Below are 14,459 nucleotides of genomic sequence, written 5' to 3'. Positions count from 1 at the left end.
CAAGTTTTTACAACAGTGATGCGCACCAGTGTGGAAAGAAAATTACCAAGACTTCTAGCTGCCATAATCAGAACTAGGATCCTAGGTCGACTATTCTCCCTGCTGGGCGCGGGACCATCACCTAGGAAGACAATACTACTTCCCCTGAGCCTGGAAAACCAGCCTTCTCCCTGCCCGCCAATGCCAGTGGACACTTTGAGAGGGAGTGGAGCACCTGGAGGGAACGAAGTCCAGTGAGGATCCTTTTGAGTGAATCCTATTGAGCAAAGTGTGAGATGTCTGGTGAGAGTGCAGGCCATCCACCTCGTCTTCTGGAAATCGGTGACCTTTGTATACCAAGTGATGGTTAAAGGTGCCACCCTCAATGCGTGATGTTCAATCCCTTTATGTGGGACACCATGAAATTAGGACTGACACTCTTGCTATGTAAAGTTGGCAACCACTCGTATGCCAGGTGGGGCCACTCTGAAATTAGGGTCATCGCATGTTGCTGTGTAAAGTCAGTGACCACTTTATGCCAGGTGAGGACCACTGTGAAGTTATGGCTATCACCCTTGTGATCTGAAGTCGGTGACCCCCATATGCCAGGTGCACCTGTTCAATTGTGATCCCATATGCCAGTTGGGGGTGCCATAAAGTAAGGTTCATCAATCAAGAGCATCAAGTCGAGAGGACTGTTCTAGACCACAAGGCATCCCAGGGACTTACACGAACTAAGCACAAAGCAGTTCTGAAGTTGACTCTTACGGTCAAACTCAGTCTTTGTCATGTGGTGACTAGAGTGGGCCACATCAGAAAGTCACCTCTATTATTAATAACCAGCCCCACTAGATGGAGAAAGGAATTTAGAGATAGGTTCCTGGACAACACTGAAACACCATCCGTAAGAGACTGCAGATATTATTTGGTGTATGGTTTTTATACTCTCTGTGTTTATATATTAAATACTACTTTTATCACTAAAGCCAATATTTAACTGGACAATCAGTTCATGCAGTTACTTTTGAGTCTTGTTCTTGGGTACCCCTTAAACCTACATCCCCGAAGAGCTTTGGACTGATTGACCCATGCTACCACTGAGAGTAAAGTGCTGAAGGGGTAGTGCTTGGCCCAGTTTCTCAGGACCCATAGTCGGTTGGGTGTTGGGACAGCAGGAGTAAAATGCCATGATCCCCAAGGTTGGGCCGAGCAAACCTTTCTTGCCCTGTGGCCCTCTGTCAGAGGTTCTGACACCACTAAAATATACAAAGGTAGAAAATCAGCGGATTCATAAATAACTGATGCCGACAAAATTTAGAGCTGAAGTCGCAATTAGTTTAGTAGTATATATTTGATGGAATACAAATATTTAACTCGGCAGTTCAACACGTTCTAGACGTGCAAGACAAGCTATATTTTGGATAATTACTAAATGTCAACCAAGCACATTGCTACCTTTAACAAACTAAAAGGTTGGGAGAATGTCCTTTTTTAAGTGAATTTTAATAGTGCTACGTAATGTTAACTGGACGCCAGGGATATATTTGGCTTTGAAATGGCTCAGTAGTTCTAAATGCTTCGGTTGTCCCACTACACGCATAGATACTTTGGAAGTAATTGAGCTGATGGAGAATTTTTGACCTTGCAGCTTAAAATCCATTTTTTTATTAATAATGTAATAGTGACAGACTGATTGTGAGGGCATTTCATTGGAGCTATAAAGGTATACCTGAATTTCAAATGGTCTTGGCCTGCATGTCATTTAGAATGTAACAGATTAAATGTCTGTCTGTACGTACATGTGCCTACTCATATAACAGAAACTTATCTAGGGAGCAATAAAACACGGTAAAGAAGTTGGAGAATGAATGATTCAGGTTTCGGGGAGATTGAGGATAAGGGAGTATTGCTTACATGTCCTTTGATAGGACTTGGCCTTATCATAAGTATTCTTTTAGATATATCTCCATGTTCTTATTCTGTCCTACAGAGATTACAGATTAAACATCATGTGGAAAGCAGCGAGAATTTCAATAAATGTAAGAAAATGAATTATAGGGAAGAGGGAGGCCTTAATCTTGATATTTGAAGTCCCCTTCCATTTACACATTTGCTGTATTCACATCTTTTATCGTGTGCAGGGCTTCCCTAACTTTCTACTGGGCTTGTACTATACAAAAAGCTGTTACCTACATACATACATGCTTGTATTTGATGCATTCATGAAGATGCTTTGTATACCAATTGCATGTTTCACACTAATTCAGTCCCCCACCTCATATACTAGAGAAGGGGTCTTCAAACTGTGGGGCACGACCCCCAGGGGGGCCGTGGAGCGATGCAAATTTACTGATGTAGTGTGAGAATGCATTTCATGAAAAGGAATATAAAGTAGGGTTGCCAAAAGTAAAATGCCTGTGCGTGTTGTTTAAAGAGCCTGCAGAAACCTCCTCTTGACACTAAATAGATTTATAAATAAAAAAGTATGTATTCATTCATTATTTGACTTTTCTGTATTTGTTCTATTTAATTATTAGTCATGGATCATTGAGGCAGTCCTAGAACACAATTAAAAGTGCTTTCTATGTATATTTGCTGTTTGAAGTATGCACATATAAGTGCTTAAAATACAGCTTTAGGTGACTGGTTATTTTTGTACCAACTGGGCCATCAAAATAATCTACTGGAAACCGTATCCATAAGACTGGAAGTTTGTTGCAGGATCAGCACAATATTTATTTCCTCCACCCTGCCATAATAGCAATAGTTTAACTTAGATCTTAAACCTTACGCCGCCGTCAATAACATGCTGGGTTACTTCAAGTGTCTGGGAATGGACCCTGCATTCAGACCACTCACTCCTCCTTCACGCCCTTCACTTTCATGCTCACCCTGTCCTCAATGCACTCACACTTATCACCCTGCACTCACATCATTCACCTGCTCACTCTGCACTCACAATGATTACTATGCACTCACAATGCACTTGCGCTGTTCACCCTATACCTCACCCTGCAGTCTCAGGAGCACACTACTCATCCTGCACTCATGTGACACTTTATTCACCTGTCTCCCTCACTGCTGGATATACAACTCACTCAAACAATCCCAGCAGCAATCATACATTCATTCATCCCATTCTGAACTTGCATCCGCACCCAAATTCGTACGGCCACCTCACTCACCCTGCAGTCACTCCTCTCACCCTACTCTCACACTGTTGCATTGCTCACCGTGCACTCACATGGGCACTCCTGCCAACCACACAGTGCAGAGGGTTAATGTGCCTGCTACAAAGAATATGTACCATGCAGATCACAGAAATGTGTGTGAGTAAACTATGAGTAGCACTATAAAAAATGAAATGTTTGTCAGAAAGGTGTTATCGAGAGATGAGGTGCATTGTTGGTGAGTGGTAGTGAGGGAATTCATTGAGAAGGAGGAAATGGGGTGAGGCACCAAAAAAGACTGTTGCACCGGGTGCACCCAGTGTTAGGGCCAGCCCTGGCTGGGAGTGTTAGTACCCCTCCCTCAGAAGTCTGGTCTAGTGGCTCCCCTGCTGCTGCAGATTATTATTATTTACATTTGTACTGCGCTACTGTTACCAAAAGAAGTCCTGGGGCTAATAACCATCTGCTGCCTGAAGGCAAATGAGAAACACACAGAAGGAGATGGATAACTAGCCAAATGGGGTAACCTACAGAGCATAGAGTAAGGTTTTTATATCTTCCTAAAGGATATTCGATTCTTGTTGGATTGAAACAAAGGAGGGCGCAAGTCTCATAACTGCGCGGCCTGCACCAAAACAGCGAGATAGACAACTCATGCCTTCTTGAATTGGGAAACAATAAGCAGAGTGGCACAGGCTGAGAGGAGCATACAGGTCCCACTCGTATGCTTGGTGAGGAGAGATGAGAGGATGAGAGAGGACAGCAAGGGATTGAGAGAATTTGATTTAAGAGGTCAGGGATGAGGAGAAATGTAAATTGCAGAAGAGTAGTGTGGACACGCTAGAAGTGAGTGTGAGCCAAAGGTGAGGTCTTCTGTTTGAACAAAGGAGAGATGTGAAAGATGAATGGGGGGACCGGAGAGGTGTAAGATACAAATAGACAATAGGTTGAATGGGGAGACGAGGTGAATGAGAAGTGCTGAGGGGAAAGGGTGGTGACAGAGCCAGAGAGGCCATGAGATAAATGCGAGAGACTGTTAGAGATGAGGGCAGTAAAAAGACAGAATGGCAAGGGGTGATTAAAGGTGAAGTGAGAGGCTGAATGCGGAGAGTTCAGAAGTTGTAAAAAGGGGTGAAAGAAAATGGCCTGCAAAGTGAGAGAGGGATCCAGGGTTGGGAGAGGAGAGAGGGATGGAAGGGAGGGAGTGCAAGGAAAACTGCATGGGTAAACTGCTTAACTCTGCAGAAAACCGCCAGGGTTTTAAGGGACCCCTGATTCTCCCAGCCTGGGGCAGGTGAGCTTCTAATGTGGCAGCATGTATTCCTGCGGAATGGAGGGCCCTTCACAAAGGTTGACTAGAAATCGTTCTGATGTTAAGTTCTGTACTTTGGTTATAAACAGGTACTGATGGGGTGAAATCTTTCCTCAGTGTTACTGTGTGTAAAAAATTAATTTCAAAATAATGAAGCAATGCTATCCCAAAATACGCTGCGTCACGTAACATCCTTTACATTTTCTTCCCACAAAATTTAGTCAAGCCTGTTGCGTAATTTGGTCCTCAACTGCCTCATAATTCCAGTAGCCCTGCCTACAGGTTTCGAAATTTTTGTCAGGAGGTGGTCCTTACACCTCAAAATGTTGACAGGGGGGTCTCGGCATCCAAATGTTTGAAGACCTCTGTACTAGAGGGATTTAGTACTCATTTGGCAACTGGCTCTGGATATTTTGCGGCTGTTTGTGACACTGACATTTTTCTATTCAACCACTACCAGTAAGCATGGTCTCTTAGGATGGTGGTGGAGTCACAAGTCTCCTGCTTATAGTAGTCTTTTAAACAAGCATTTCAAACGTATTGGCGTTTCCTCAAGAGGAAACTATTTTTAACGTTATTTGTTACAAGCAGGAGAACCAGATTAGGATTAAATCATCTCCATCTAAGGGCATGTTGAAAAGTGCTTTTGTGAATAATGCTAAAGTGTTTACCAACACTCCACTTTATAGAGTATTTAAGATAATAAAGAAGTGAGCCATGTATACAAACGTTTTCCCTATATTTGTCTTAGCAATTTCACGATTCACAAGTGGATATACCTCTTAAACAAATTTTAAATCTCAAAAGATCACGGATCAAGATATACAAAGCAGTATCAAATTAGTAATATTAACACAATTGCAAACAACAGAAGCTAGAAACAGAAACACTAGCATACTCACAGTTAAAATTTGGCTCGATATTTTTTCTTGCCTCAAGACTGGAAACTGTGATTTGAAATATGATGTTAAGAAGAAGGAATGTAAAACTGGAAAAACATAAGGATTTTAATAACCGTCCTGTGTGGCCTAGAAGAAAGGGAGAACAAAAACAGGTTGTAAACACATGTGAACCTAGCCATTGACTTATTTTTAAATTATGTTGATATGGATGTTGTAATTCAAGCAAGACTTGACAGCCCATGCATAATAAATCCTTCATGACCATTTCGATTACATAACTAAGGTGTATATTAATATACAAGATGAGACATAGCTGGGCGATGATATCTGGTGAGGTAATATTCTCCAGATACGGGCCGCTTTTTGGTTCCCTCCCTAGTAATGGGTGAGGACCAAATTTAGACCACATTTATTGTAGAATCTTTCATTATGACTTTCCTTTATAGGACACAAGACATTTGTTAAGTAGATCAATGAGATTCATATCTGCAATACATTAGTTGACATTAATGATTGAGGGAAATAACATGCTAATTATTCTGAATAGAACTCATGCATCTGTTAAAATGCACACCTGTGTTAAAACTGACAGCTTAGTTGAAACTCATATCGTAGTTGAAACTCCCACCTTTGTTAACATGAGATTCAAATAACTAACTTCTCATGATTGTGACCAGTAACTCGTCATTCAATGAACTGGAAGATCTCAAGTTATCGTTTATTTGAATACATTCATTAGGAAGGGTTACCACATTATTACATATAAATCAGGCACCGTGTACTGATGCAATAGCATTAAAAACAAATCCGTGCATTTTGACATGATCGGACAAACTTACTGGATGAAATGTATTTGCAGAGGGAAAGCCTGAAACCGAAAACGTGGACCAATTTGGCAACCTTGTGTTCCAAAAAGCAAACGTGGGTGTATTATATTGGCTTTACAAAGCCCTGTCTTGATATAGAGAGAATGTTTATTATAAGAAGTTGTTAGAAGATGTGTGGATCTTAATACTCATAAGAGTTTTTACCATACCATTTTTAGGTTGGGTCACTCCGATTTCAAAGTTTCTGTAAGCTGTAATTAACCGTGGTAATTACCATACTCTAACATGACACTTAATTTCCTTATGCAATTCAAAGTATATGCATTGTTTTACAGCAAACTGGGCTTTTATTGAACTTTGATTCTATAAAGAAAGATTATATTTCAGAAAAAATAGTAAAGGTAAGATTACCAATGCCAATGGGGAATAATCAAACTAAAAATGTGTAAATCAATAAGTATATCATCAATATGCAATTCTACTAAGATTTCCAAGATTTAAAACTGTGGGATAACTGTTGGTCACCTTGTCAAAACACACACTAATCCATACCTAATTTAAACTGTGCGCCTCCTCTGATAGCTTGGCATGGAGTAGTCAGGCTTAATCTAAGAGGCAATGTGTAAAGTATTTGTGCACACTGTAATTACAGTAACACAGTAAAAGCACCACAAGAGACTCCAAACAAGTTAAGAAAAATCGGAAATATTTATCTGGGCAAAACAAGACCAGACCAACAAAAATCCGATAAGTAGAACACAAGATATCAATTTTTAAAGATGAAATCCAAAAAAAGTGCTTAAAACTCAATAGCGCAAAAAGGTTACTTGATGTCGCGCTAGACCAGGGTAAATCGAAAGTTCCAGACTGACCGGAATGGGGGGCAGGCTTGCTAAAGGACCCACGCAGGGGCTGCTTAAAAAGTACCTTTGTATGGCACAAGCATTGACATCGGATACTCAATGCGTTGGTTCCAATTCAGCCAGTCTGGTCGATGCATCGAAGTCGAGCCTTGCAGCAGTGTCTTCAGATCCGTGCTGCATTATCATCAAGCCTCATAGTCAGGACCACATATTGGCATTCTGTCATTTTTTAACTTCATAGTCAGGTCAATGTATGGTCGTAGAGCCGCGCAGGGATGTCCTCGGACCGGCACAGCGTTGGCATCAGAGGGCACTGAGTTGATTATGACCAGCACAGTGGTGACAAGCATCGATTTTTGCAGAAGCAACTGCAGAATCCACTTCGTATGCCCAGGACTGGAGGGGGCACCTCAGGAAAAGGTAGGATTCACCGATGGCAGAGTTGCAAGAAGTCTTTTATGACCCTGAGACTTCAGAGTACAGAAGGCAAGCCCTTGGAGAAATTTGGTTTCAAGAAAGCAGGTCCAGTCCATCTCACTCCCAGGTAAGAAGCAGCAGGCAGCAGGGCAACACTGCAGAGCAGGTAGCAAAGTAGTAGTCCCTCCTACAGCAGCATACAGATCAGCAGCCCAACACAGCAATCAGTTAGGAAAGTGACATCCCCTCCTGCAGCACAGTAGCTCTTCTTCCAGGCAGAATGCTCCTGGTTCCAAGAAAGTTCTGCTTTGGTGGTTTCAGGGGTCCATTACTTATACCCAAATTTGCCTTTGAAGTTTGGGGGGAGGGGGGTCAAAGAAGCCTTTGAAGATCAAAAGCACAAGGTCCATGAATTTCCTGCCCTGGCTCCAGACTCGCTACAGGGGAGTGTGCAGCTCTTTGTGTGGGGACAGGCACAGCCATATTTAGGTACAAGTGTCAGAGGCACCCTCCCAATCTACCTCAAGAAGTCCATTAGCCTTGTAAAGTGCCATCAGGATGCAAATGTCACACCCCTTCTCCCTTTGTGTGGCTAGCTAGAGGGAATGCACAAAGCCCAGCTGTCACCCAACCCAGACGTGTATTCACAGACAGGCAGAGGCACAGAATGGTTAAAATAAAAAAGCCAACTTTTTAAAAGTTGCATTTTCAGACTTAAAATTTAAAATCCAATTTCAGCATAAGTTGTGATTTTAAATTGTGAATCCAGAGATACCAAACTCGCAATTTCTATCTTTTTTCCAATTGGAAATTATATAAAAGCTGTTTTAAGGCAATCCCATTGTTAAACTATGGAGAGATTGGCCTTGCATTAGTAAAAAACGAATTTAGCAGTTTTACACTACCAAGACATGTAAAACTCAAACGTGCATCTCCTACCTTCTAATAACACTTCACTGTGCCCATAGGGCTGCCTAGGACCTATCCTAGGGGTGACCTATATGTAATAAAAGGGAATGTGTGGGACTGGCACGTAGGTTAAATTGCGAGATCGAAATGGCAGTTTAAACTGTAAACACTGGCTCTGCAGTGGCAGGCATGAGTCATGTTCAAAGGGCTACTGAGTAGGTGGTACAATCAGTGATGCAGGCCCACTAGTAGCATTTAATTTACAGGCCACTGTAACATAAAGTGCACTGTACTAGGGACATAAGTAAATTAAAGATAAGCCAGTGTTACCATGCCTTGAGTACAGAGCATATGCACTTTAGCACTGGTTAGCAGTGGTGAAGTGTCCAGAATCCTAAAGCCAGCAAAAACAATGTCAGAAAAAGAGGAAGAGGAGGAAAGGAAAAAAGTTTAGGGTGACCCTGCAGAAAGGGCCGTTTCCAACATGCGGGGACATTGGTTCTACTGTTTAATCATGCTAGTCCAGTGACGGTAGTCCTGCCTTTTGACACAGGCAAAATCAATTGATGGCCCCAAAGGTGGGCAGAGAACCCTTCTTGCTTGTCAGGAGCACTGATTGTTTGTATTCCACAAACGAATTCCTGCTGTGGAGGCTGAACCACTGGGTCAATGTTTTTTGCTGGCAGAGATGCCTGAGGTTCCACCAGCAAAACCCTTGTGGCTCCTCAACTCTAAATGCAGCGGGGGTTGGGAGATTGTCAGACCTGGCATCCTCAGGTTTTTTTTAAGATGACCCATATCAGCCAAACTCTAAATGGCTCCTTTGATGCTGATGAGGAAAACGATGTTTACATTTTTGTTTCAAAACCAGCAACAATAACTACATGATATAACCAATCCCCGAGGCTGTCTTAGACATATGATACTCAGAAGGGATATTGAAACAGGGGTAGAAGGGTTCGATGTTTATGCCCCTTGGAAGGAATGGGGCAACACCCACAAAGGGAAGACTGCGAAAACCCTTTAAAAAAAGTTGGAGGCTATCATTGCACACGCGTAATGCAGCAGGCAGCCTTCAATCTTAGTGCATGAGCCATCACAACCAACCAATCAACCAGGTGGCTGAAAGGTATTCACAACAAAGCTGAAAACACCCCTTCACATGAATTCAATGGTTTCCCTACAAAGGCTTTTGATGCTCTAGGACACACATGCCTAGAGCTGGGGTCAAATTCTACAGCTACAAGAACATGCAACAATTATGTGTTAAGCCAGGGCATAGTGGGTACATGAAACAGCCCTTACACAAAGGGTGATCATTTCACAATGAAGCTACCAGTGCATATATTGCACTGTTTGTAGGCCACTATGTGCCACGCAAAATGTATTTATGTCAATTCAGCAACTTCCATGATATGTCCCACTGCTTCTGTCACCCACTTCATTGTTGTTACTAAAACGAGGTTGTCATCTAGACAACAATCTCAGAATTTGTATTTGGGAGACAGTCCAAGATGGCCGTAAAGCAATATTTCTAGTAGCATGCAAATGTATTAAAATTAATCAATAAATACCTTAAATCTATTTATTTCATTCTCAACATCTTCGCTGCTTGTCTTATTTTCACCCAGATAAAAGCCAAGGTCTCAATGGTTTGATTTACCTTTGTTAAGTAATGGAAAGGCTGTAACATACAACTCACTTTGAATGTCTGTATTCAAATTCTGAACCCATGATTTCCCCTTACCTTACAGTGGAAATATAGAGACTAACATAGATATAATATTTAAAATTGTCTATAGTTGACTCCTTCCTTAGCTTGTTAGAAGCAAAATGGTAAACAATAGGCATGTTCCTCTCTGTACCAGATCCTATTCTCCATGTTTGTCAACACTGCCCAGGGGCTTCCGAGCTACTGCTCACTACCTCACACAGGGCTGGACTGGCCGTACTGTGCTTCGGGCAGTTCCCCGGGAGGCCAGAAGAGTGGGGGCTGGATTCACAGTGGTGGGCTGGTTTTGTTAGTGGGAGATGGTCTTCCAGCTGTGCTGCAATGTCAGCCCCCAGTAACAAAGCAGCAAGCATTTGTTTCCAGCCTCCCGGGACCAGGCAGGGGCTGGCCCGAGAACAATGGCAGGGCTGCTTTGGGTTCCCAGGCCAGCCCTGACCTCATACATGGGGCCATCCGCTGATGTTGAGGTTTGGTCACTGCTATAAGTTTGCTAAGGTCTTACTGCTGAAATGCTTCCAATTCCACGAAACATCTCCAAACACTCACCCCGGGTCAGAAGCATTCATTGGTTTGAGAACATAGCAATGATGCTTTAGGGCCAAACATCGGTCAGATTTGTCATAACTGGGAATCCATGTGCCTTGCTTTGTAAGCACTGTGTGAAGCTTTGGGGTGTGTTTCAGTGATTTACCAGTACGTGGAAGGTCTGGCACCCGATCGTGGTCATAACGCCAAACTGCTCCACCGAAAATCCCAAAACATGTGAACTATCATTAAAGAAAGGTTTATCTGAATATCCTGAATCAAAAGAATGGAATGATACCTGAATCAGTACCTGCTAAATGGCAAAAAAAAATGTAACTTTTTGATGAGGATAACCTTTAGGGAGTAGAGAGCTATGAATTAAAAACATAATAATGATCATATCGATTTCTACTAAATAGTCCCCTGTCATATTTTAGTTTAAAAACGTTAGTCAATTAAAAACAATATATGCTCACTCAATATGTGAAAATGAAAAAACAACCTAGTTCACGAAGTTTATTAATCCTCTCTTGTTCTCTCCCATCCAGAACATCACCCCGGGGAGGATATTGGCTACTGTCAAAACTGTGAAATGTAAATATTGGATGAGTCTGGCATTTGATTGAAGTCCGACAGAATCTCAATCAGTCCCAACGGGAATTTTGGGAGTCAGAAAGTAATTCCTGACTTACAATGTGTACTTTGCAACTTGCCTTTTTGAGGTGACACAGTTTGTAGTTTTTATGAATCACAGGCTTTCCAGCTACAAAAAAGTCTTGCTAAATTAGGCCCCATGTATGAGTACAGAGTCAAATGCACTGCTGGCACATTTTTGGGGAGAAAGAGGCAAGGACTTGTTTTGTCAAAGCAGTGCTTAATTTTAGCTGGTGGTTTCTGCCACCTAAATGCCAGCACCTGTGCTTATGAAAGTTTGCCACATGGTGGTGCAGTATGGCTAATTTAGGTATGAGCACAACAACAACTGTTTATTAGTTCAATTTATATTTACAATGACTATTCCCTGCCTCCCAAACCATTCTTATAGCTTTGGGGGGTTGGAATAGTATGAATGGTCACACTTGCAAGACTTTGACGGTTAGTAGTTGTGTTGGCATTGGCATTGGCAGCTGGCAGGGACAATGTGTGGAGCAAGCTGCAGTGGCTGCCTGACGAGAGCCCGACACTTATTTTTTAACAAATTAAGCACTGTGTCAAAGGCCTGGTCACTGGAGTTATAAGGTGTGTCCATGTTTTAGCACAGGAAGGCTTAACCGGTTTGGTTCTTTTACAGTGCAGGAAGTGCTTATTTTCATAGACATATAGGGCCCGATTCACAGAACTAACTTAAGACAAAATCCTAAACTTACTACAATGTGTACTTTGCAACTTGACTTTTTGAGGTGACACAGTTTGTAGTTTTTATGAATCACAGGCTTTCCAGCTACAAAAAAGTCTTGCTAAATTAGGCCCCATGTATGAGTACAGAGTCAAATGCACTGCTGGCAAATTTTGGGGGAGAAAGAGGCAAGGACTTGTTTTGTCAAAGCAGTGCTTAATTTTAGCTGGTGGTTTCTGCCACCTAAATGCCAGTACCTGTGCTTATGAAAGTTTGCCACATGGTGGTGCAGTATGGCTAATTTAGGTATGAGCACAACAACAACTGTTTATTAGTTCAATTTATATTTATAATGACTATTCCCTACCTCCCAAACCATTCTTATAGCTTTGGGGGGTTGGAATAGTATGAATGGTCACACTTGCAAGACTTTGACGGTTAGTAGTTGTGTTGGCATTGGCATTGGCATTGGCAGCTGGCAGGGACAATGTGTGGAGCAAGCTGCAGTGGCTGCCTGACGAGAGCCCGACACTTATCTTTTAACAAATTAAGCACTGTGTCAAAGGCCTGGTCACTGGAGTTATAAGGTGTGTCCATGTTTTAGCACAGGAAGGCTTAACCGGTTTGGTTCTTTTACAGTGCAGGAAGTGCTTATTTTCATAGACATATAGGGCCCGATTCACAGAACTAACTTAAGACAAAATCCTAAACTTACTACAATGTGTACTTTGCAACTTGACTTTTTGAGGTGACACAGTTTGTAGTTTTTATGAATCACAGGCTTTCCAGCTACAAAAAAGTCTTGCTAAATTAGGCCCCATGTATGAGTACAGAGTCAAATGCACTGCTGGCAAATTTTGGGGGAGAAAGAGGCAAGGACTTGTTTTGTCAAAGCAGTGCTTAATTTTAGCTGGTGGTTTCTGCCACCTAAATGCCAGTACCTGTGCTTATGAAAGTTTGCCACATGGTGGTGCAGTATGGCTAATTTAGGTATGAGCACAACAACAACTGTTTATTAGTTCAATTTATATTTATAATGACTATTCCCTACCTCCCAAACCATTCTTATAGCTTTGGGGGGTTGGAATAGTATGAATGGTCACACTTGCAAGACTTTGACGGTTAGTAGTTGTGTTGGCATTGGCATTGGCATTGGCAGCTGGCAGGGACAATGTGTGGAGCAAGCTGCAGTGGCTGCCTGACGAGAGCCCGACACTTATCTTTTAACAAATTAAGCACTGTGTCAAAGGCCTGGTCACTGGAGTTATAAGGTGTGTCCATGTTTTAGCACAGGAAGGCTTAACCGGTTTGGTTCTTTTACAGTGCAGGAAGTGCTTATTTTCATAGACATATAGGGCCCGATTCACAGAACTAATTTAAGACAAAATCCTAAACTTACTACTTTTGGTATTCACAGAAGTTGGGATTTTGTCTTAAGATTGTCTTAAGACAGACTTAAGACAAAATCCTAACTTGAGTCTGTCTTAAGTCTGTCTTAAGTCTGTCTTAAGGCAAACGTAAGACAAAATCCTAACTTTTGTGAATACCAAAAGTAGAAAATGTAGGATTTTGTCTTAAGTTAGTTCTGTGAATCGGGCCCACAGTTTTTTCTGGTCGGAAGCTAGAATGGCTCAGTCAATTTAAAGTCTCATAATAGACTTTCTTTACCTGGAAAACAGGAGCAGGATAGTAACTTTTATATGTAATGTTGCCGACGACGGCAGTGCAAGGGTTCTGGGTCTCGTTTGGGGCGAGCCCTTCCCAACTGTGCGCAAAAGCATCAAATGCGCCTGTGAGATAAATCAAAGAAACCGCTGCCCGTGTGGCCACTCGAAGTTGTAGTGAAACTAGGGCAGGTAAAACAGACACACTTTTATGTTTCATCTCATTCTCTGCACATCCAGCGGGGTTGTACCTGCGTAGATTCTAAACAGCAGATTTCCAAGAAACTAACACTGTGCGGTGCCGCAAGTAATTTTCCTGCGCCGTGCTGCATTAGTTTCAAAGCACAAGGATGCAACAAATTTACAACAATATGTTGCATCTCTGTGCTTCCCACTTCCCTGGTGCACAAACTGCTGCCATGCACCGGCGCAAGCACCCTTGCACCATGGTGCAAGGATGCCTGCCTCATGGGGAGATTGTGTTTGTACAGGAAGGGGCACCTTTCTGCACAAAAACAATCAATTGAGGTGATTTCCTCTTCCAATGTGTGCTGTAGAATGCAGCACACTTTGGAAGAGGAAAAGCATTCTTACTCATTTCCAGATTTACAATTGCTCGTAAATCTGGAAATGCAACAGTGGACATAGGTGTTGCGTGGGAACACCTACAGCAACACCATTTCACAACCATAACACGCAAAGTGTTGCATGAAAAAGGGCAATATTAACAAGCACAGGTAAAGGCTTGCAGGGTGGCTTTACCTGTGCTTGTAAATATCACGCAGCCGGTTGCGCCACCGGTGCATCACGCAATGTGACACAC

General features: G+C 42.3%; 1 protein-coding gene across 1 annotated transcript in view; it reads right to left on the bottom strand.

Annotated features, from left to right (window-relative positions):
• The window catches only part of PIEZO2 (piezo type mechanosensitive ion channel component 2), a 1,150,823-nt gene that overhangs the window by 792,908 nt on the left and 343,456 nt on the right, over nucleotides 1-14,459 (bottom strand). Inside the window, exon 3 of the mRNA XM_086964934.1 lies at nucleotides 5,364-5,489. Within this exon, the coding sequence (XP_086821060.1) occupies nucleotides 5,364-5,489 (126 nt within the window). The remainder of the gene's footprint in view (nucleotides 1-5,363; nucleotides 5,490-14,459) is intronic.

The sequence above is a fragment of the Lissotriton vulgaris genome, chromosome 4_1 (genome assembly GCF_964263255.1).
Source record: "Lissotriton vulgaris chromosome 4_1, aLisVul1.2, whole genome shotgun sequence".
Lineage (NCBI taxonomy): Eukaryota > Metazoa > Chordata > Amphibia > Caudata > Salamandridae > Lissotriton > Lissotriton vulgaris.
Note: the sequence above shows the minus strand (reverse complement) of the source record. Positions and strands in the feature narration are given on the sequence as shown.